Source organism: Cnephaeus nilssonii, assembly GCF_951640355.1.
Source record: "Cnephaeus nilssonii genome assembly, chromosome: 19".
Classification (NCBI taxonomy): domain Eukaryota; kingdom Metazoa; phylum Chordata; class Mammalia; order Chiroptera; family Vespertilionidae; genus Cnephaeus; species Cnephaeus nilssonii.
Window position 1 is genome coordinate 17,386,536 of NC_137090.1, and position 23,902 is coordinate 17,410,437.

General features: G+C 51.3%; 1 protein-coding gene across 1 annotated transcript in view; it reads left to right on the plus strand.

Annotated features, from left to right (window-relative positions):
- The window catches only part of PRKCA (protein kinase C alpha), a 292,545-nt gene that overhangs the window by 107,513 nt on the left and 161,130 nt on the right, over window positions 1–23,902 (plus strand). The window contains exon 3 of the mRNA XM_079797205.1: window positions 20,098–20,180. Within this exon, the coding sequence (XP_079653331.1) occupies window positions 20,098–20,180 (83 nt within the window). The remainder of the gene's footprint in view (window positions 1–20,097; window positions 20,181–23,902) is intronic.

Here is a 23,902-nt window from a genome sequence, read left to right on the forward strand (position 1 = left end):
TGCAGCAGTTTGCAGACCGCTGGCTGACTTGTTCCTGCGGATGCACATTTTGAGGGCTAATCATAATTCTTGCTTTTCCCAAGGTCCAGCACATTTGCAAGTGACAGAGCGTATCTGGCTGAGAAACAAGCTTCCTGCTGTCCTTGCTGCTTGTTTTGTGATGTGTCGGTGCACTTTCCCCGGGAAGCTGACCGGGAATAAATGCCCAGGGTTGTCCTTCTGGCTCTCCGAGTGGAGGATGTGCTCTGAGACCCAAGTGCAGCAAGGCCCCGGCGTAGGCCCCAGAGGGAGGGAGAGAGATGGGGAAAGAGGGAATGAGGGAGGGAGAAGGACTAAAGACAAAGGGAACTCCCCCTGGGTGTTGTCAGGGGAGAAAAGCAGGCTTGCCACTCACCGCTCCTCTGACCTTCCTAAATTACCATTCCTGTCTAGTTTGCCGTTCAGAAAGTTCTGCTTTTGTTTCTCTTTTCCTGGCAGGGGAAGTAGCTCAGCTTCATTCTCTTTGGGAACTTCACTTTCAAGGTAGACATCCTAGTCAGCACCACAGAGGATGGGCGGATGGTATTCTAGAATCTTCTTCGGGCCCCACAAGGTCCAGCTTCCCATGCAGATGCCTTTGTCTCCCCCAAATGCAGGCCAGTCTCTGTGGGCAGTGTCCCTCCGGCATTTGTGGGGCCAGGCCCCTGGGAGCGCCCCCTGGTGGTAGCCGGCTGCGGGAGGCGTGCACTCCCTTTCTTCATGGGCTCCAGGTGCTTAGCTGTGAGCAAATTTGCTGAAGACAGAGGTGAACTGCCAGCATTTCTCCAGGGCTTGCTTGGAACTCATCGCCCCCCCTCTCTGCTCTGTCGCCAGCATGAGGGGCTGTTCAGGCTAGGAGTAAGGATGACGGGCACTGGACTACCTATGTCCAGCTACCTGTTGAACAACGGATCTATCATTCTATGTAATCTTTATGGGCTCGTAGGAATGGTATGCTTTTGTATATTGGAGAGTCACTGGGTTATTAAACCTTTTCAAGCGTAGTTTCCGTTAATGTGCTCACCAAGCTGCCGGATTCTGTCACTTGAGTTATTGACGAAGCATTAGGCAGTAGAAGCAGCAGCTGCCTGCACATACATACACGTGCAGGTGAGTGGCGGCCACGCTGTCTCTGACGGACACAGATCCCCTGGGTTAAATCCCCCAGCCCCTAAGTACAAGAATTCCTGGGGTACTTTGGAAAGAGAAAAGCTTTGCAAGTGGTGCTCAGTGCCAAGGCCCAGTAGCCAGAGTCTTAGAGGAAACCAGAGTCGGTGGCCACGTGAGTGTCCATAAACTTCACGGCCTAGAGAGAAACTGTGGGTTTAGCTACTTTTTAAAAATATATTTTTATTGATTTCAGAGAGGAAGGGAGGGGGAGAGACAGATAGAAACATCAATGACGAGAGAGAATCATCCACTGGCCTCTTCCTGCATGCTCCCTACTGGGGGTCAATCCCCCAACCCAGGCAGGTGCCCTTGCCTGGAATCGAACCTGGGACCCTTCCGTCCCCAGGCTGATTAATGTATTTCATGGATATTAACATTTTAATGAATATTTTTTCATTGATTTTTAGAGAGAGTGGAAGGGAGGGAGCAGACAGAGAGAGAAACATCAATGCGAGAGAGAAACATCAATTGGTTGCCTCCTGCACGCACTCCCCTCCCAGGGCTGGAGATCGAGCCTGAAACCCAGGTACGTGCCCTTGACCAGAATCAAACCTGGGACCCTTCAGTCCAGAGGCCAACTCTCTAACCACTGAGCAACACCGGCTAGGGCTTGTTGACAATCTGAAAGATGATGTGGAAAAGTAGGCTCTTTTAGTCAGTAATCCTCAGTAAGTGTATCTGTCCATTGATGCATTATGCTGTATGCGTGTTCTTTTTTTCTAGATTTCTCTTTTGAATGGGTTCTTTTTTTTAGGGGAGAAAAAAATGACAAGGTTTGGCTGTATGTCCCAGGAAGAGGCCACAAAAATGAAACCTCAGAGTCACATGCCAAGAAAGAAATTCCCCTGACATATTTCGAGCGGATGCTTAACGGGCTGGAACCAGTTTGCATTTTTACAGGGCGGAGACAACCACAGGCGGAGCTCCCGGGCCCCAGCTGGCTCTCGGGACCTGTTCTGTGCAGACCTGGTGATTCCCCACCCGTCACGCAGCTCACGCCGAAAGGGTATACCATGCGCTCATCCCTTCAGTACCGACAATTGCCCTTTTGAAACGGTCTTGAAGGACTTGATATTTTAGGGTTTAGTTATTAGGGAGACAGCAAAGGCAGTGCAGTGCAGCTCTGAAAGAAATGTCACATACTCGAGTAGAAGAGGAAAAGGGAGTGAATTAAAACGTAAGAAGCAATCTCCTGGCCAGCTCTCGCCTCCTGGGCTGAGTGGGCACCGAGCAGCTGTACCTGAGTGTTCGTTTAATTACACAGCGCGGGAGAGAAAGCCCACCCTTTTCTAAATCTTATGTCTGACCTGTACACGGTCCCTGTTTTTTAGTTTAGTTTGTGCCGCTTGCACAAGCTGTTCTATGAGTTCTGGAGCCTGAGGAAATACTGAATGTGTGAACTTCAGTCTGATTTTGGACATATTCTCTAATTTCTGAAACTTCAGGTTCATGTTGCATTTGCTGATAGATTCCATTTTCCTAGTATTTTTGTTCTCACAAGTTAGCATTTGCCAGAGCAAAGTTTATTTTACGTGGGTGGCATCCCTAAGTAATACATCACCAGGAAAGATTGGATACTCCGCATCAGATACATTCCCAGCTCTGTTCCCAGGCAGTGTGATTGAGGGTAATTGCAACTTGTACTTCAGGGGAGTGTTTATCATAGGTGAGCGGGCATTGTGTCTATTACTAATTAGCTCCTGAGCGCCCACAGGTTATTCATCTCTCCTGCGCAGCCAGTGTCTGGCACATAATAGATACCCAGTAAAGGTATATTGAACGGAATTGAGTGGCGACAATGGCTATAGACCGGACTGTCACAGGAAAACATTGTCATCACAGGCAGCCCTCGGTCGGTGATTATAGGGGAGAGCGAATCTAAACCTCATTTTCAGACCAGTGAGTCTGAACCAGTTTGACAAATTGAATGAATGTTTTACTGCACGTGGAAGAGTGAAAATTACTTTTGAAAGCTGGAACGGAGAGCTAGGGTGGAAATCTGATTTCGCCCACCCTCGGAGGGGAGCCTGTCTTGCTGTGTGGCACTCCCTGTCCCTGCTTGGTTTCGTGAGAAGGCGTGGCAGAGTTGGACTTGACCTCCGGAGAGAAAGTGGCTCACCTTCAGGGTCCCTGTAGACCACTCAGGGGTGCGGGTGGGGGTGGGGCAAACACCTATAGAATGACTCACTCTGCAGGATTCAGAGGGGAAAGATGAAGCAGGAGAATCAGAATTGGATCCATCCGTGTGATCGATGAAGCTGAAACCGGGTTCACAGCCAGTGAAGCCACCCCCCTGGAGCCCAGGGTGGGGTGGTAGCTTCTAGAAGACCTGAGCTTGGCCTGAGCTAGGCCCTAGCTGGTTCCCGGGGCTGTGGTCAGCAGGGGAGGCAGGCACACCTGCTCACAGCCCACCCAGCCAGGTGCAGACACCCCTGCGAGTGCTCATTGAGGGCCACAGGGTGGAACCCGCTGGAATCATTACTGATAGCCCACGAGCCCTGTTCCCATTTCTCCCATTTCCTCTCCTGTCAGGAACAGAACTCCATATGTCCTCCCTGGGTTTAGTGCTCAGTTGCTGGAAAGAAGTGAAGAGTCGGCAGTTTAGGTCAGTCGCTGGGAGTGAATGTCTCCCATGAGCAAGACTCGATCGAGATGGGTCAGGGCCTCCACCTCAGTGCCGCGCCCCCCCCCCCCCCCCAGGAGGTTGTTGGAAACGAGGTCCAGCCCTCTTTGGGATGCTGCATGGATCCCCGATGAAAAGTAGGGCGAGGATTGGGTTACGTGGGCAACAGCTGTAGCTCATTTTTCCATTTTCAGAGAAACGGGTGCCTTTTTAAGAGGCGGTAGCTCTTTCTGCCACTGTCTGAGGCTTGGCCCTGGGCTCGCCCGGTTCGTGTGGTGAACGAGGCAGCCTGTGTTTGCCGGGCTGGAGTCAGGGCCTCAGCACGCGGTTCCTCCTCCTGTTTCTTACTGGGGCGGACACTCGCCAGAGCTGGACCACTGCCCACCTCTCCTCCCCCATCCTCCGTTCCCTCCTGTTCCAGCAGCAGGGATTCCTCTGGACCGCACTGGTGGGACGGACACACACACACACACACACACACACACACACACGCCCGCGACCCGGTGCTTAGACCTCGGCGCTGGACCCCTGCGGCTCCGGTGCCTGTGCCTGCCGTCTGCCCTGGGCCCAGATCCTCTCGGATGGTCCCCTAGCCTCGGGTTTCCCTGTCACCTTGCCTGCTCGCCACACCTGGGGGGATTGCACGGGCTCATCCCGGGTTGCTACCCATCTGTTCCTCTCAGCCGGCGCTGCTCTGCCCGGCTCAGGGTCTGTCTTCACACCTGGGCCCTGGCACGTTCCCCGGAGCACCCGCCTTCAGAAAGGGAACCCCTTGCGGGCAGGACCCTCAGTAACTATCCGTGGAGTTCCTCTGTCCGGCCAGTCCTTTACCGTCCTCCTGTTGTTCAAACCCACGTCTGATGGGAGGGAAAACCAGAGCCCAATAATCACCATGGCAACGCCAAAAACAAGGGCCCCAGGAGCTGCTGCTGTGTCCTGGCAGAAACCTGAGCCCGCAAGCCGGACCGGCCGGTTGGGAAGTGAGCGTCCCGGGCATGGACTGTGTGACTCCGCAGTTTGCTTCTCTGCCGCACTCTCTCTGCGTCCTTCCTAAACTTATTCGGTGAGCATGTTCTGAGGACTTACTCTTACTCTTCCTTATTTTCTCGTGTGACCAGCCCGGGTCCAGTGACCCAACATCGTGCGATAATATTTAGAGATCCTCCGGCAGCAGCACCTCCAGCTCGGGACCCAGTGATGCCGTCGACATTAGCAAACATCTCCAGGGACAGTGTTGTCTGTGTGCATGCATGTGCATCCCTGAGAGCTTTACGCATGGCCGGCGCCCCGGCCTGCAGCTGTGTGCTCCCTGCCGGAGGCCCACGAGCGGTCTCCTCCGGCATCTGATCAGCCGAGCGGGCGGAGGGTCCAGTGGAAAGGCCGCCGTTGCTGTGCAAATGGGAAAGGTACACTCCTCCGCCGCCCCCCGGAGCGACGGCCGGGTGTGCCTTTAATAGCCGGAATACATCAGGCGGAAAAGGGCCACGTGACAGCTTCCGGGCCCACATTCGAAGCCGTGAGCTTTAAAACATGCTGAAGGCTTGGCCCTGGGCTCGCCCGGTTCGTGTGGTGAATCGAGTGGTCCAGCTCTGGCCAATGTCCGCCCGTGTCCCAGCCCTGGAAGTAAAGCGCTTTTTCCAGAGTCTCCGCGAGGCGGGTGTTCTTGTACCGGAAGTTCTTTTCTTTCCACTGAAAGACACGGCGAGCAGTAAGCAAAATGGTGATAACTCGGATTGCTGCGGCTAGTGGCTCTGGTTGAATTTGGCTGTTTGAGGGTTTCGGGTGGCTGTGCTAACGTCCAAGTCCGGTGTCATCCGGGGCCTGGGGAGTGCCGGAATGTTTTCCCCAGTATTCACCGAGAGCAGTTGTCCAGGCTCTGCCCAGGCAGCCCGCTCCGTGACCTCCCAGTCCTCCCGCGAGCCACCTTCATTTTCATACAGCCCTTACCTCATCCCCTTACAGTTAGCAGAATCCGATACCCCGTCCCTTTCTTCAGTCCTATAGAGTTCCCATCCTTTGGGGGCAAACAGAACAAGCTTAATCCTTCCTGCAAGTACCAGACATTCAGGTATTTGCAAAGAGCTCAGGTGCAGGGTATCTTCCCTTTCAGGCAGCTTCCCCCCCCCCCCCCCCCCATCATACCCCATCACGCCCCTTCATCTTAGGATGTGATTCTGAGTCTCACCCTCTTGCTTATCTTTAGACATCCTAAACCAGAGAGAGACTGGAACCACAGTAACCCCAAGCCATGTCTCAGGAGGAATAAGGAGTGGCGTGGAATTCTCACCTCCTCCGTTCTAGATGATAATACCTCTGTTAATGCAGCCTCTTCTAGTAGTTCTTCTGGCAGCCATACCACCTCGTTAACTGTATCAGTTAAAATGCCTCCGTCTTTTCGTCTGTACTGTGCTTGATCTCGCTCTTTCTCACTCTCCGTGTAGTTTGGAAGCCAGATGTGGGAATTTAAATTATTACTGAATAATAAGTGTCTTATGGATAGGGTCCGGGTTTTGGAATCAGCCTGGTCTGGCTTTGGAATTTTCTTTGGGTTTCTAATTTGATCAGCCAGGAGGTGTCCCGTCTTTCCCCGTTTCCTGCCCAGTTGAGAAACTTGCCTCCCGTGGGTTCCCCCAAGTCTGGACGGTAAAGCCAGGTAACAGCCTTCACCTCGCACAAGGCCGTCTCCCTGTCGGCGCACGTCCAAAGGCAGGCGTTTCATCTCATCTGCCGGTCGGGGTTTCTGTCACAGATGCAGGTGTTTGCCTGGTAGACACGAGTGGGCCTGGAGTTGAGTTGGGGAAGGAGGGCCGTGGGTGGCTCTCGATGAGGATTTAGAGGAACCCTCCTCCCTGCTGTGGTGGCCCTCGTTCACTCTTGCCTGGTTTCCCCCCACGCCTGGACTGGAAGAGGCCGTGGCTTCTGGCGACCTGGGCAGCTGACCTCCTGAGACGGACAGGGGTCCCGCGTCCGCAGCCTTCCGCTGTCCAGATGGAGGACGGGGCGGGCCCAGGCTCGCTCGCCGGTCCCCCGGGGCCCGTGCCTCTCTGCACCAGGGCACCTCCTCCCCTTGCCCTGGCCCGGCTTCCTGAGGCGCCTGGCTGAGGGGAGGCCCTGGGCCCAGAGGGAGGCTGTGAGGGACCGTGAGAACGCCCGCCAAGGCACCCGCGGCGCTGAGGCTCTGTCAGCACCTGGCCTCGGCCGCCTCCCCGTCTGCGCGGTGGCTGTCCGCGTCCCCCGTGTGCTTTCTCTCTTTCATAGGAAGGAGGAAGAGCTGCCTTCTCACGGGCCTGAGGCCCAGGCTGCCTTTGTGTCTCTCACTCATTGATTTCCATGTCAGCTGGGCTCTGTCTTCCCATTTCTCTCTCCCCTTAATCTAGTCACTAGTTTCACATTAATTTGGAGCCCTCTAGGATGTGTATTTTTTAAAAAAATAAATTTCCTTTCTCTCCGGTCTGGTGAAAGGGAAAAAGAGTTACTTGTGGAGTGCCTGCCCCCGGTGTCTCGGATCTGGGCTGGAGCTTCATTTACACCAGCCTGTCCGGCCCTTCACAACCCGGTGAGGTCGGTGGTGTTGATGCCCCCCATAGAGCTGGGGAGAATTGAGGTTCTGAAGTGAAAGTGCCCAAGATCACATGGCTGGTGAGTGGCGGGGGGAGGATGGCACGGGACACTGCCCTCCGGTCCTGCCAGGCCGAGAGGCTGTGCTGGGCTCACACTGCCCAGGAACACCTCCCCCCCCCGCCCCCTGAGAACGTGTTCCAGGTGTCCGGCACCACGTCAGAGGCCCACGCTCCGTCCAGACAACGTAGAAAAGAAATCTCCAAGGGAATAGAAATACATCCTTTCAATGTTGAGAACATGATTTAAAACTCAGAAAGAAAGCAGAAAGGGGAGCGGTATGAGCTGTCAGTGTTATTCGGGGACATCGCTTAGCCAGGCCCGTCGACGGGTTATTGAATTATCCAGGGTGTTATACTGTTTCTGTTTATTTTGAGCGTTTTAAAAATAACTCTGATATAATTCACATAATACACAATGCACTCATTTAAAGTGTTTTCAAAGCTGGGCACCCATCAACACAGTCCATTTCAGAGCGTTGTCATCGCCCCAGAAAGAACCTGTTGGCAGCCCCTCCCCACTCTCTGACTCAGCAGGCCTTCCCCACACTGAGTCTTGGTGGACTCTAGTTCTTGTTCAAACCAGCCAGCTCTACCAACGTAGTGGTTGTTAGCCTCACTAACAGCATGAATAGTTTCAACAACTAAGTATAGTTTTACTACAGCTTTCGTGGCTTGCATCGTAGTATCTCGCATGGACACCTGGTAACCCAATCCCCATTGTTGGATTCTTAGCTGCCTTCCAACTTTCTGACGTTATGTATAATGCTGCTTTAAACATCTCCCATGCCACATTTTTATGCACATCTCTGATCATTTTCTCTTAATTAATTGTTGAGTGCCGAATTGCTCGTGTGCAGAATGAAAAGTTTTTACGCAGACAACAATGAGATAGATGTGACTAGTATTCCCTTTTTTGTGCCTTTTCCCCCCTCGGTTGCTGGTCTCGGTCACTGTCCTTAAGCGTTTGCCGGTTCTGTTTTCTAGTTTCTGTTTCTGTGCTCCCAGCAGCCTGAGTCACGGAACTGAGCGAGATACCTGATGGACGCACAGTTTAACACACCACATTCAACTCTAAATACGTACTAAGGTTATTTTTTTTAGGGTGATGATTTGGAAATCACTTCGGGATCTTGTGGCCTGTTATTACTATGAGCATCATCTTTAAAGTTGTATTTTTAGTTAATACATGAACGATTGAAGACATTAGAAAACAGAGGTGAACAAAAGGAGAGAAAAGTGAAATGAAATCTTCGTAAACACCACCTCAGACACAATCCCTTCGCCGCTTTGGTCTGTATCCTTAGCATTCTTCCCCATGGGGGCAAAAAAAAAGCACACGCACATCTTTTAAAAGATAGCTCTCCATGACGATTATTGTCAAATGTAAGTTTTTGAAACATGTATGTAAGTGTAGGTTAAAAAGCAGCTTGGTCTGAAAATTCTGAGTAACAGTTCATAGCCTTAAACACTCCCTTTGCCCGCGGGGTCTGGCAGGCTGTTGGGAAATGCCGTGGATTTGTTCTGTGAGGCCGACTGTTCGTTGCCTCCCCACCGCTCTCCACGCCTCGTGTCCTTATTTGTATGAAAACTATGTGAGGGCTCCCCAGTTGTTCCCCACGTTCCCCGTGGGCATTGGAATCCCTTGGACACCTTCACGTTTCCTTTCTGGAAACTTCTGGCCTCGCTGCTTTGTAATTATGTTGTGTTCCACATCCCTGATGCTTTATTGGTTCCCAGCATATTGGATAAAAGGGAGGTAATTAGTGGATTATGGCTTCTTTTAAGTTGTTCTCCAAGATAAGCAGAGGGAAATGCTACGTGGGTAAAAATTTACATAATAATGTGAACAGATTTTTGTCGCCTAAGCTCCATGTAATCTCAAGAAAATGAAAGCATTTTATTTATGGAAACGTGGTTCATGTATTTATCTCTAAGAATTAAAAATTGCCATGGCTTTGTGGCCACCCTATAATTTTAGAAGTAATGCTGTACCGGTTTTTGTTTTGTTTTTTGGTTAATCCTCACCCGAGGATATTTTTTCCATTGATTTTTTTGAGAGCATGGAAGAGAAGGGAGGGAGGGGGAAAGAGAGAAAGAGAGAGAAAGAAACATTGATGTGAGAGAGACACATTGACTAGTTGTCTCCCGCATGCACCCCGACCTGACCAGGGCAGGAAGAACCTACAGCCCAGGTATGTGCCCTTGACCAGGAATTGAACCCTCAACCCTTCAGTGTGAGGGGCTGATGGTCTGACCACTGAGCACACCGTCCAGGGCCCATGTTAACTTTGATGATGCCCTGCGTTTGTTACTAAACGTTAACATCATTCTTTCAGTTCTGAGACAGTCCCTTCCACTCCCCCCGATTCCATCGTCGACTGAAATAAAACCAAACCAGGACATTACGGATGGAACACGTTTCCCCTCACGCACCCACAGGAGCTTTGCAATTATATGACTAAAACAAATAAAACAGACATCACATTGGATTCTGAAATGAGAGTGTTTACTACAATATTTGGAACAACTTCATAATTTCCTTCTGTGAAGCATGACCCAAGGTAGTATTTTCTTGGTAGATATGAATCACATTTCTTTCCATCAGAGCTTGATTTTCCTCTGACCTCCTCCCTGACCCATGGTTTGCATGAGGCGGCCAGGCCTATTTTACATAATGTTACTGCGGACTGCCCCCTGACTGCCCTAACTAGGGCACTCACAGCCCATAGGCCAGACTTCCTTTGTGATCTTGAAGTTACCTATTTGTGACTCTCTTCCAAACTAGGCTCAAAGCTCATGGGGCGACCTGAGCCTAGTTGATCTTGACCATCATCAAGGCCTATTGCCATATGTGGGAAGTAGCTGCTGTCAGTAACTATTTGTTGACTAGTATTTAAATATTTTTTTGAGAGAGAGAGAGAGAGAGAGGAGGGAGAGCGAGAGGGAGGGACAGAGGGAGGATTGGAGAGAGAGAGAAAAAAAACATTGATGTGAGAACACAACATCGATTGGCTGCCTCTTGCACCTCCACCCCCCGGGATCCAGCCTGCAACCTGGGTATGCGCCCTGATTGGGAATCGAACCAGCAGCCTTTCGGTGCAGGGGACAGCACCCACCCGACGGAGCCACACTGGCCAGGGCTGATGACAGAACTGAGCTGAACCGAATGTGTTCTACCCATTGCCTCTGTTTCTCTCCTGCCTGCTCTCCTGCCACCCTGCATTTTGTTCCTGTTTTTAGCACTGCCAAAACCATGGCCTCTGTGCGACATGACCCTCGAGTCCCTGAGCCGACAGACTAGCCTCAGTCGGCTTCTTCAGACTTCCTGCGGGAGGGACACTGGTGAAATGTCTCTCTGCGGAAAACACTCCCGCCGGCAGGTTTCAGGCTCCGCTCTCCACTCTCCCCTTGCCTCTCTCCCACACTTGTCTCCCCTCTTCTCCTGACTTCCTGTCTCACCCCTCAAGCACACCTCTTCTAGACACTGCTTTCAGGGTGCCCTCCATCTCTTCAGTGGCTTCCACCATCTCCCCTTAGCAGATGCCCCCAAAGGATTGTGCGTCATGAAACCCAAAGGCCTCGCACGTCTGCCAGCCTCCCTGGCTTTCTGCTGGGAGCATCCTAGGGACTTGTATAAAGTGGGGGGGTGAGGGGGGAGGGCAGCTCATGGCTTCACCCTTGACCTTCGGCTTGTAACCAAATGGTTTATTTACCGACCGAGTATGTGCTAGGGATGTTGACTATTCATGAGGCTGCTAGGATATCAACACTTTGGCTTACGCATAAAGCAGGGATTAAACAAGAAGAAAGGGAGGCAAGGAAGGGGGTAACCTTGTTACTCACCTACCCGGACCCCCCAAAAGGCTTCCAGTTTGAAAACCACCATGGCAGGTTCTTGCCGAAGTTTGTCTGATGCCATTATCGTCGGACCCTCGGCGACGTTTCCTGCTTGTAAATTGGTAATATCCTCCGTGAAGGCGAGTGCTGCAGGTCACGTCTCTGGGCTCTTGGTCTCCTGGGGGTTCCCGTGTTCGTTTTCTGGGTGGGTTTAAGCTTGTGTGGGAGCCTCCGTTGCCTCCCCACTGAAGACTGAGACGGAACGTTCTGTCATCAGAAAGCATCGTGCACACACGGTCATTGTTATGAATGTGATTGCAGATACCAGCTAGGATATTAAACATGCCGAATTAAAAAAAAACAAAAGCGCCAATGGTTTTAATTTGGGGCTTCTGATTACACTTCTGTATTGAACCCTTTAAGCGTTTGGACTTTATTAAACTCATTTATAATCATGACCAAATGAGTCTTTACAGATGCCCCAGAAGTATTCGAAATTTCACAATTTCCATTTCATACCCTCAGTTCAGGTTCAAATCACTTGTTTGCTTAGTCAGCCATCATCTATGTGGGCGCTTATTTTTCTCTTTGGAGGTGTGAACAGAACCTTAGTTTATGAGTTTGCTATTGTTCGTTGCTGCTTCGGACTGAAAGGCCCTCCCCGTCTGCACTGGGGGTGCGGGTCAGTATTACGGACTCAGAGTGCTCTTAAACGAGTGGCATGCAGTTCGCGGGGAGAGCAGAGAACTGTCTTGGGCGTTCATGCTGTAGGCAGGCCTGTGTTCTGAGACGTGAGCCACCTGGGAGCCCAGGAAGCAGGTCCTGTTCCCCTAGAGCCGTGGTCGGCAAACTGCGGCTCGCGAGCCACGGTTTGCCGCTCTGTTGACTAATGAGTTTGCTGACCACTGGGATAGGGGCTTAATCACAAGGAACAACAACAGCCTGTAATTATTGGACTCGAGAGTCTAGGGCAGTGGTCGGCAAACTCATTAGTCAACAGAGCAGCAAACCACAGCTCGCGAGCCGCAGTTTGCCGACCACAGCTCTAGAGTAAGGAGGTTTAGACTGGAGGGGGAGGGGGTGGAAGGGAAAGAAAGCAGAGTGTACCATTCTAGAGCCCAGTTCAACCCCCTAGTGCCTTGTAGGTCTCCCACAAACCCCGTAAAGTCATCCCAAGCCAAAAGAAAAGACTTAAAAGTAATGCAGTGAGAGTGATGCAAACTGTGGACTTGGGTGATTACAATGTATCACTGTAGGTTCATCCGTTGTAACAAATGTACCCTCTGGTGATGGTGTTGACCACGGGGCGGGGCTGTGCATGTGTGGGGACGGGAAACCTCTGTACCTTCCACGCAGTTTTCCTGTGAACCTGAAACTGCTCTTAAAAAAATGAAGTCTTTAAAAAAAATATTGCAGCCTCGTATGAGGGGCTTGATGAACCCTTGTGTTGAAGGCATGCGATGTATTTTTTTTAGGGTCAAAACGCACACGGGTTTTGGTGTTCACACATGGAGCTCGTATTGCCAAGTCGCGTGGCTCTATGCCCTGAGGGACGGATGGAAAAGGAAAGTTGGATTCTTCAGGTGATTTTGAAATCAGCACAAAAACACTGCAGGATCAGAGCTTAAAAATCAAACCTTAGGATGTTCCCTCAAACACGTTGGCCTGATTTGTCATCAGCTTACCTGGAAGGGATTTTTTGTTTGTTTCCATACAGCAGATGAGCCTGTATAATACAGTTACTGGGGCCTTAAGGTTTTATTACTGTGTATCGGTCGTTGGTATCCGCAAAGTCTATTCCATTTCAGTCTGAGTTGAATAAATCAGGGATACTGGAACTAAGTAAAAGGAAGGAGACTGGTTAGCAACCACCTGTTAGCATATGGGTTGCCACCATGATCTGCATTTTCCCAGGGGTGTGGCTCCGGGGCCATCACGGGCCAGTGATCATCAGAGCTCCCCTGAAAGTCCTTTCTGCCCTCAGCCCCAGGCCCTGCTCGCTGCTGACTGCTTCCCCCGCAGCCCACCTCCTCCTCTCCACCATCAGCCACACACGGGGGCTTCCCCACCACGCGGCGGCTTGGCGTCCTCACTCACTGAGCTGCCTTCCGCGGTCAGCCACGTAGATGCCTCCCAAACCCCGTCCCCCGTCCCAGGCTGTCTTTGCACCTCTACCTTGACCTTCCACTTGCTGGCCTGACACATCCACCCGGGAGGCCCACCAGCACCTCCTCCTCCTCTTGTCCAAACGGAGCCCCCTGCGTCGTAAACCACGCAGAGAATCGTGTCTCCTGCAACCCGTGTTCTCCGATGGACCGTGTTCCCAGGCTGCCAGGCCCCGGGTCCAGGTAAATTCTTTCTCACCTCCTGGCCTCTCCCCTTCATTTCCCACCACCCACGCCTCCCTTTACATTTAGGATTCTTTCTCTCGCAAGTACAGAAAAGTCAGGTCACACATGCGCAAACAATACAATGCATGTATGATGTGACCTTATGTGTTCGGGACTGTTGGCGTCCGCCATAGGTATGAAGGCGTAGATCGATGTGAAGAAAACGACCTTTAAAGGGTGTCGGGAGGTTCCCATACCTGAGAAGTCGGAGGTGAGCGACGTGCCCACGCGGAGATCTGACGTCCCTCTCCTTACTCTCCTGCTCTCTCCGTTCCACCCGAAGGCTCCCTCTTGGGTCCATGATGGTGGCAGCGTCACCCAGGTGCCCTGGATAGTCACCTAGGGGCCACCCTTGTCTCCCCTTCCTTCCCACCTCATATTTAACCCCTCAGCCCTTTCCTTCAGAGTGTATTGCAAAGCCAACCAGGGAGAAAGGCAGAAAAGGGAGCATCCGTCAGACTTGGTGCCGTCGGAGAAAGGGAGTTGAGAAAAAGGTTAAGGATGATTCTCCCGGGGGGAGGGGAGGAGAAATGGGGAGACCCGGGTTCCGTGGAGAGTTTGATGGGCGTGTGTACCAAATGCCTAGAGCCCGAATCCGCGTGCTGCCTGAAGAATGGCCCTCCTCAGACGGTGACAAAACACGTGGGTTTGATTTGTTTTTAGACAACTTGAATGTGTATCCCCCGAGAAGACTGTTTTTACTGTTACAAATGTGAAACCAATAATTTTTAACGTGCAAATATCATAAAAGCTCCGCTTTTCCTTACTTTCCCTGCAAAGCCAAGAAGCAGTTCACTCGCCTTAGATTTTCACTTTCATTGGGTTCTGATGTGCCGTTACCGTTCACAATCCCTTCCAGCTAAGCAAGATTTAATTAAAACCATCTCACACGAAGGCAGCCATCTAGGCATCTAAAAATGGAGCTCTCGAACGCTCAGCTGCCAGTCTTCTGTTCTAAGCAAAGTTGAACTATTAAATTTAGGTTCTCTCTTGGAGTCAGGATTTGCTACATAATGGCTTGAACCCCATTAATCTGAGTTAACAGGGAACCTTTATGCATAGTGTCCCCCTATTTATTCATGGGGGATGTGTTCCAAAACCCACAGGGGCTACCCGAAACCTGGTAGTCCGGGACCCTACAGAATTGGTATGTTTTCTCCCATACACACACGTCTGTGATAAAGTTTCACTTACACATTAGGAATAGAAGGAGATGAACACAGGAACAAAGACCAGCTATACCAATGTAGTCCAATGAAAGTCCTGGGGATGTGGCCTCTCGCCACCTCTCTTCCAGTCCTGCAGGCATCCTTCTCTTGGTGATGGGCGATGCGAAGTTGTCTTATCAGGTCGAGAACTTGGACCTCCTCTCTTAGGGGAAGGCTCTGTGGCACCTCTGATCACCAGCTCTTGGGGCCATTGTTAAGTAAATAAGGGTGTTTTGAATGGGAGCGCTGGGATCCCTTGACAGGTGATCTGATAACCTGGAGGCTTCAAAGTGACCAAGGGGGTGGGGGGCAACGCCCACAGCTGGACAGAGGGATGATTCACATCTGAGCGGGATGGAGTAGGAACGGCATGAGATTTCATAGCTCAGAACAGGGCCCAACTTGAGAGTTATAAAGTGTTGATTTTTGGAACTTTTCATTTAATATTTTCAGAACCTGGTTGACTATAGGTGTGGGGGGGGGGGAGGAGGGGTGGACGCCGTATCTTCCATCTTCCATGACTCTGACCTGAGATTGAATAACACGGACTTGAGGGCAAAAGGAGATTATGTATTTTTTTTATTTAAGGAGAAATGGATAATGATATATATGAGCATGCATCTCTTCCCCTCAGGGAGCATGGCAGCCCGTGTCAAGTGTAAGTAGGGGTACCCCGTTTTACCAATAGATTAAGAGACAGGGTGTAATTGTTGGAGCATATGGTGGCAGGTCTGTGTTTAAGTTTCTGAGAAATAGCCCTGCTCTTCTCCACCATTCTACAGTCTCCGCAGCCAAGTCCCAGGTCCCAGTGCTCCTCATCCTTGCTTTCACTGGTTATTTTGCCTTCTTTTCTCTCAAGAATGGCTTCCGAGTGGGTGTGAAGGTATGACCGGTCCCCTTTACGTTCTCCCCGGTGTGGCCACCGTGGCTGTGCCTGTGGATTGGTGTGTGATGAGTGGGGGTGGCATCCCCGAGGAGGACTGAATCGACGGGCAGGAGTCGCTTAGCTGCAGCCGATTCCTTCAGCAGCAGCCTCGCTTCTCCATAGGAAAGCCCTGTGCGTGAGCGGAGCGTGGGACTGTCCGTGGGCTCGCCATTTGCCCAGGTTCACGCTGGGAAACGTTGTTCAGCAGCAAGAGCCCCAGGTCATCCCTGTACGTGATGGTGACGTTTGTCACAAACAGAGCAGTCTCCCGTGGCCCAGGCGGGCCCCAGAGGCCAGAACTCAGCATAGTTAGGCGAGCTCTTCTCAGGTTCATGGGGCGGGAGCAGGGTCAGAAGGGAGTGTTGTTTCTCTCGCACTGAGTGTTTGGCTTTGGGCCTGCCCTTTGCTGGTTTTTGTTCCCCTTTAAACGATTAAGCACGCCCAGCTGGGGTGGCTCAGTGGTTGAGCATCAACCCATGAACCAAGAAGTCGCCGGTTCCATTCCAGGTCGGCTGTGAACCCCATCGCCAGTAGGGGGCGTGCAGGAGGCAGCAGATCAATGTTTCTATCCCTCTCCCCTCCTCTCTCTCTAAAGTCAATAAAAACATATGAATAAAAATAAACTAACAAGCACAGCTGAGAAGCTCCATTAACATCAACATGGCAGCCTCACCACACGAGGGTTGGTTTTCCTTTTGAAATTTTTACGAGTTCTTGAGTCAAACGTAGGTGACTGTTATTTGTTGTCTCTGAAACATACTTCTGACAGATGGCCAAAATGCTCCTTCATTTCCATTTCGTCTGCTTCCATCAGTAAACTTAGTGTGCGCCATGGACCAGTAGACCGAGCATGCTCAGGTTTAAAGCCACAGCCCGCTAAGAAGCGTGACTAGGCCAAGCCCGTGGTCTTTATTATCCGTGTCTGCCCGTGTCCTTTGCTTGGGGTGATTGGTGCATTTCGTGTGGCATCCCTCACGGTTGAGCGGCATAAGCACATCACAGAGAGGATTGGGGGGAAGCGATTTTGTGCTTCGAGAATAATTGAGTGAAGATTTACCTTGTGATTTTAGCTGCAGGACAGCTTCCTATTTTAAAACCTCCCATTTGGCTATACAGAGGGGCCCCCAAGCCTTTGAACATGAGGCTCCATCTCAGAGCCTTATTGGTCCTCCTGTGCTTGCTTAAGCAAAGGCGTCTTAAAGGGCTAGGGGCCAGCCAAGGACCCAGCAGGAATCGCCATGATATATGTCTACCTCTTCTAATGGAGTGGCTGCTGTCTATATATATTGATTTCAGAGAGGATGGGGGGGAGAGAGAGAGAGAGAGAAACATCAATGAGGAGAGAATCATCGGCTGCCTCCTGCACGCCCACACTGGGGATCGAGCCTGCAACCCAGGCATGTGCCCTGACCAGGAATTGAACCATGACCAACCTCCTGGTTCATAGGTCGACGCTCAACCACTGAGCTACACTGGCCGGGAGGTTACTACCTTAATGTTGCCCTTCTCCTCGCCAAGGTCAGGCAACTATTTATTGAAAGCAAACTCTATGACAGGCAGCACCTTATTCCCTCGCCCTCTCCCCATTTCCCCTTGCTCCCCATAACATGGTTCGACGAACCTTGAGAATTCCAGATTTAAAGGACACAAACCATAGCTCCTCGTGTTCAGCCTGAGGACACTCCATGCTGTCCAGCCTCCAGGTCCACCCTGCACATTCTCTTGTTTTATTGAGTCTTTTCCTCATTTTTCGATGACACTAGCAGGACCTCTCAAATGTGTGCACCATTTGGTCTTACACAATACACATTACCCAACTGAGTCGGGAACTTGAAACCAAAGGTCACGGCCAGCCGTCAGTGATTTGGGAATCTCTGGCCCTTGCTCAGGTTTCTGGGACAGCCTTTCCCTGGCAAATGCTGGAGTCCCCAATATCGAGGTGCTCCCCTCACTGGAGGTCAGGGTGAGGGAGGGCTGACCCAGATCTCCCCTCAGTCACCCAGGCCTGGGTGGGGTCTATATCTTCCTTCAGATCATCTGTTCTGAACCTGTGGTCTTTGGACAGGCCTCCCTCCAGGGTCTTTTTTTTTCTTCTTTAAATATATATTTTATTAATTTTTTACAGAGAGGAAGGGAGAGGGATAGAGAGCTAGAAACATCGATGAGAGAGAAACATCGATCAGCTGCCTCCTGCACACCTCCTACTGGGGATGTGCCCGCAACCAAGGTACATGCCCTTGACCAGAATCGAACCCGGGACCTTTCAGTCCGCAGGCCGACGCTCTATCCACTGAGCCAAACCGGTTAGGGCCCCTCCAGGGTCTTTCTCCCTCAGGTAACCTGCGTGTCAACGGGTCTCTGGAAACACATGAGCCTTTTCTCCACGTCCCAATGGGCCTCCCAGGCACATCTGGGCCCGAGACTTCTATGGAAGGTGGGGGGCTCCTAGGCAGGTGGGAAGGAGTATTCTGGGGTAGATGTTGGGGCTTTGTGCTGCCTGTAAATTATACTGTGCAGGGAGGGCCTGGTTCTTCTTAGGAAACAACACGGGTATGAGATTTTGGGGCATATAGTAGAAATAGTGTTAGCTGGAGACGTACAATCGTGTGGATGGGTTAGTGGGGATAGAAAGGACAAATACAGAAAATAAACGGTCCCTCCAAAGAGATTTGATAAATCTGGGTTTTCTTAACGAATGCCGAGATGGATTGAGGAAAGGGGGAGAGCGAGATGGAAGACCCTGGGATGTTTGAATGATGAAGTAGGGAATGAGAATGTTTCTTTTCCGTTTGAGACACTGTATCCATTAAAACACCGTGAGGCAGTAAAGCTCCCGCCAGCCTCTTCCTTTAGTAACTTTCCCTGGCTCCTGGGAGTGAAGGATGGCTTTGCGCCTGGGGAGAGGCAGTGGGTGAGACTGATGTGTGCATCACGGCGCTGCCTTACTCCTCATCCTTAGAGTGTGGCCGTGGACGTGCTTTCCGCAGGCACACGGTGGAACGGCCCCGGTCGAGGGCTGGTAGGCGCTGAGCACATTGGGTGCTGCCCAGGGGGGAAGAGGGGCGGGAGGGCTCTCTCCCACCCCCTTCCGCACCAATGTGCACGGCAGGCAGTGAACAAGAACCCTCATCCAGGGCATCTCTGCTCTGAAGTGATGCTCTTAGAAGAGCTCTGCAATTGTCGTGTTCCCATAGGTGGCTCCCTCATAGGTCCAGCTCTGCCTGCTCAATGCCAAGCCTGCATTTTCTTTTTGTTAAATGTACTGTTACAATGCATTGTATTATGGCAACTCTAAACGCTAACTATTTAAAGAGAAAACAATCCACCCTATCCTACTTCCCAGGCTCTGCATACCCATACCTTCACCCTCTGGGCTTCATCCCTCTCCCTCTCCCTCTCCCTCTCCCTCTCCCTCTCCCTCTCCCTCTCCCTCTCCCTCTCCCTCTCCCTCTCCCTCTCCCTCTCCCTCTCCCTCTCCCTCTCCCTCTCCCTCTCCCTCTCCCTCTCCCTCTCCCTCTCCCTCTCCCTCTCCCTCTCCCTCTCCCTCTCCCTCTCCCTCTCCCTCTCCCTCTCCCTCTCCCTCTCCCTCTCCCTCTCCCTCTCCCTCTCCCTCTCCCTCTCCCTCTCCCTCTCCCTCTCCCTCTCCCTCTCCCTCTCCCTCTCCCTCTCCCTCTCCCTCTCCCTCTCCCTCTCCCTCTCCCTCTCCCTCTCTCAGTATGTGTCTGTGTGGCAAGCAGGCAGAAACAAGAAGGCGTGAGGGTGTTCCCGGCCTTCCTTCATTTCAAAGGGCTATTATTCCCTGTAAACTGGGTTTGTGTCTTCATGAGTGTCTCCAGTTCAGAATCTTGCTCAGGAAGTTCTGTAGGCCACATTTGGGGGTATCCATGTATTATTTATAGTTATAGACGCTCTATAGTTTATGTCACCTGCAGGTTGTGACGTTTATAAGCATGCGCATGAGCGGGAGTGTGTTGGTATAGGGCAGTGCAAAGTAATTTACATTTCCATCCTTGGTTTATACCTGGAGACGCTGTCTGACAGCCTCTGGCTCTCTTGTCTTCATCTGCAAACAGGGGAATCGCGGTTTGGGCATCCTCAGCGGGGTCCGTGCTGGCGTCCTGTGATGCTGTTATCTGCGAGTCTCATCGATACCGCTGAGGCTTGAATGAAATGCCTTCTGGTTGATGTCTGAGGTTCGGGCTGTACTGAAATTAAATGGACTCCCAGCAGTACAGAGCCCACGTGGGAAGCTTGTATGTGCCGAATCCAGTCTGTTCTAACGCTCACTTTCTTTTTTCTCCCCCAGTTTGCTGTTTTGTGGTTCACAAGAGGTGCCATGAATTTGTTACTTTTTCTTGTCCGGGTGCGGACAAGGGACCCGACACGGATGTAAGTAACCTGGGAACTATTGCTTGATGTCCACGCGGGTTCCACGTTTAATGTTTCTCATGCCTGTACCGCTGTTGTTGGGGCCCATACTGCTGGTGGGAAGACTTGCCCGTTCGTCGCGTGCTGTTTGCCTTGTGCTAATGAACAGCTGCGCGGTCCTTCTGAGCCCGGTTTGGACCACGTGGGGCCGGGGGAATTTCCTGTCGGCTGGTCCTCTTCCATCTTCCCCTCTGGGCAGCCACGTGGACCAACTCCACCAAATGGGTAGCAATAGCTTCCCCGAACACAATGCGGTTCTTTCCCGAAGATGCATTATACACATTGTACAGTGAATCGCCCTTCAGGTGACTGACCGCCAGGCCTGCCATGGCGTTTGGCCCACATGACACACTATTTCTGGTTCTATCGCGAGATCCCTGCTGCCTCTCATGCCGGGTTACAAATGCTCCTGTTGACTTAAAGAAGCTCACATCTGCCGTGGCTGACCCCGCGGTGGTGTACATCTGCCTTGTGAGTCTGCCTGTCTCTGCGGCAGCCTCTGTGTGCCCGAGACAGGGTCCGCCGAGGCGGGTGGGACATCAGAAACAGGGTGGGGCAAAGCAGGTTGGCAGTTGTTCGTGTGGAACATGATGCAGTAGTGAATAAATAATACGACAAGAATAAACTCTGTTTCGCATACAACTGTAAGCCTCCTGTGTGTCCCCCCTTCCCCGTATGGAGCGGAAAGAGCCTTGGCTGTTACACGGAAGGTAATATTGTAACTGAACGAAACAATGTTGCGTGGGGGGCCTGACTTGTAGGCCTTCGCCGGGGCACTGTAGTCACTGATGCTTACGTTACGCGCTCTAAGGGAGTCTACCTGTGGCTTTGGTGCCCGCCAGGTAACTGATTTCCCCGGGGCACGTGCGGTGGGGGCAGGGCTGGGTTCTCCCCTTTCCAGAAGAGGGCGAATTCATGGGAGCTCTGAGCAGCTCAGCATTGCATGTTTTAGTGCATGTCCTGCAGGGGCTTACCGTGAGCCCCTCAGCGCCTGGGAACCTGCTGTGTTCAGTGAGGACGCGGGTGGAGGCAGCACAGAGTGGGTGCCCGGCTCTGAGCCACCACCGTCCCGCGAGGACTCTCAGAACCGGGAGCCAGAGGTCACCTGATGATCTTGTTGTATGTCCTCGCGGGCCAGGACATGTTGGATGACTTGCCTTCATACAGAAAACTATGGAGTGTCACCGCCCCATCTTTCCCATGCTCCCCATCCATGTCCCCGTTTGGGGGATTTTTTAATAAAACGGGTGCAAATGAAGAGCACCAGCTTTTCTGAAAGTTGGCCTGAGGCATCCTGAGGTGGTCCTTTCACCTCCTTGCTCGTTATTCTCAACTCCATCTCCCATTGCCCATTTGTCTCTGTCTCCTCTCATTTCAGCCCCATCAAGAATTGGGGGCTGGGGAGGGAGTGCAAGCTATAGGGCTATCAACAGCTTTTGCCTGACCCCCTTCCTCCTGCTCCTTCCTCCCTCTTCATTCTTTTGGTTAAATACACCTTATTGAGAACTCAATATGGGGAGAGATAGAGATTAAAATATCACTAATTAAAATAGGAAACAGGTGGACCTACCTGAGGGTCCTACTCTAGGTAGTAAGAAGGCTTTCTCCCAAGGTCTTAGACCCATTGATGCGTTTAAGCCAAGCTCCCAGGATAAGTAGGAGATGGGCAGCAAAAGGGAGTGTGCATGCATGCGTGCTGGGGCGTATGGAGCCTTGCAGAATCCTATTTCTGATAAAAGGAAGATCAAGTGGGAACTCCCTGAAGTGCAAAGGAGTTCCCGTACATGGAAGAACCCAAGTGGCTGGGCATCAGATGTGTGGCTAGCATTTTGAACACAGTCTCGGGAACAGTGGGGACCCCGGGAGAGGGTTTCACCTGGGAATGACGTGAGCCTGTTGGCATCCTATGAAGGTGGCTCTGGTTGCCTGATGGAAAATGAGCCGGGCAGGAGGTGAGCTGGGTGTGCGGGTGACGAGGGGGAAGCATCCGTGGATGGAGAACCAGCACAGAGGCCCCTGCTCTCAGGGCAAGAAGAGGGGAGCCTGGAGTTGGTGGAGGCCACGGGGAGGGACAAGTGAACCCACTCAGGATGCACGGAGGCGCCGAACCAGCACTTCTTGGCCCTTGTGGGATCAGCAAGATGGAGCTGCTGGATAAGACTTCTGGGTTTCTGGCCCAAAGGGAGAGCCTGTTTGGGGCCCTTGGATAAAGCCGATCAAGGGCATGACCTTGGACATGTTTTGTCTGAGAAGTAGGACATCGAGAAGACAGCTGTGTGTGAGTGCAGGAGTGAGTTGGGCAGTGGGGTGAGTCCTGAAGATGAAGATTTTTTGTTTAAGCATCAGCTGTGCGCCTTAAGGGAGGAAAGCTGCAAAGTGGCCCTTTCAGAGAATCATACCAATGTCAGTCCTGCTCTTAAAGCTATAGTCACGTGCGCGCGCGCATGCACACACACACACACACACACACACACACACACACAGCCATGAAGCAAAAGTAATATCTGCTGTGAAGCTGGACGCTGTGGAGGGCTGCACATCCGGAAAGCAAAATTGCTTTTACTTCTTCACGACAGCCTTGAGGATTCTCTGCTTTCAAGTTCTTTTTGGTGTCTTAGAAACGAATTGAATTTTAAAAAAAATAATATTAAGGCTGCTAAATTGTTTAAAATTCAACGTTTCAAAGCTTCGTTTATAACAAAACTCAAGGCATTTAAAACAAAAAACCTGGAAATAAATTTAATTAGCAAATCTATTTTCTCAAAGTGTGCTCTTTACCTTTGCTATGGAAATAAGACAATTTCGTGAGCAAACCCAGTTACACCCAAAAGGTTTCTATACTCTTGAGCTGACAAAGTAAAGCGAGGCTTATAAAAGGTGCAGGCACTAAAAACGTGGCATTTGCAGGGCAGCAGAGGGAGCTCAGGAGGGCCCTGGCGTGGCAGCTGGGTGTTCTGTCCTACCAGGTAGCTCACTGCAAACCTTCCTAGACCGTGTTCTTCTTTTCCTTTCTTTCTTTCTTTTTTTTTTTTTTTTTAATCAATATAGAGGATGAACTTAGTGGTCTTTAAAGTTGTCCTCAGCCCTCAATCCCATTCCATCACTAAATATTTAAGGACTTCATGCTGTGAAGATGTGAAGGGGATGACAGTTTCATTCCTGCCCTCCCAAATACATTCTCTTATATCACAAGGATGAGTGAAGCAGGCCAATAATTATGATTATACTTGGCCTGGCTGACGTGTTTCAGTGGTTGAGTGTTGACCTATGAACCAGAAGATCATGGTTCCATTCTGGGTCAGAGCATATGCCTGGGTTGCGGGCTCAATGCCCAGTGGGGGGTGTGCAGGAGGCAGCTGATCAATGATTCTTCTCTCTCATCATTGCTATTTCTCTCTCTCCCTTCCTCTCTCTGAAATCAATAAAAACATCCTTTAAAAAGAGCTTGAATTTGCTAGCTGCATACGTGGCGAAGAAATAAAATGTTTTTGAGTTTAAGTGGAGGGAGAGAGAGCATCTAATGGGAGAATGCGGGAAGGCTTTCTGAAGGTGCTGACATGTTAAAATGGATTATAGTTCTTTTCAGAATTTTCTTTTACAAGCAGACCAGTGTTTTCGAGTTTCCCCTGCTTAAGGGAGTTAGTTACCTCTCTCGCCAATGCTGTTACCCAGTGGCACACAAA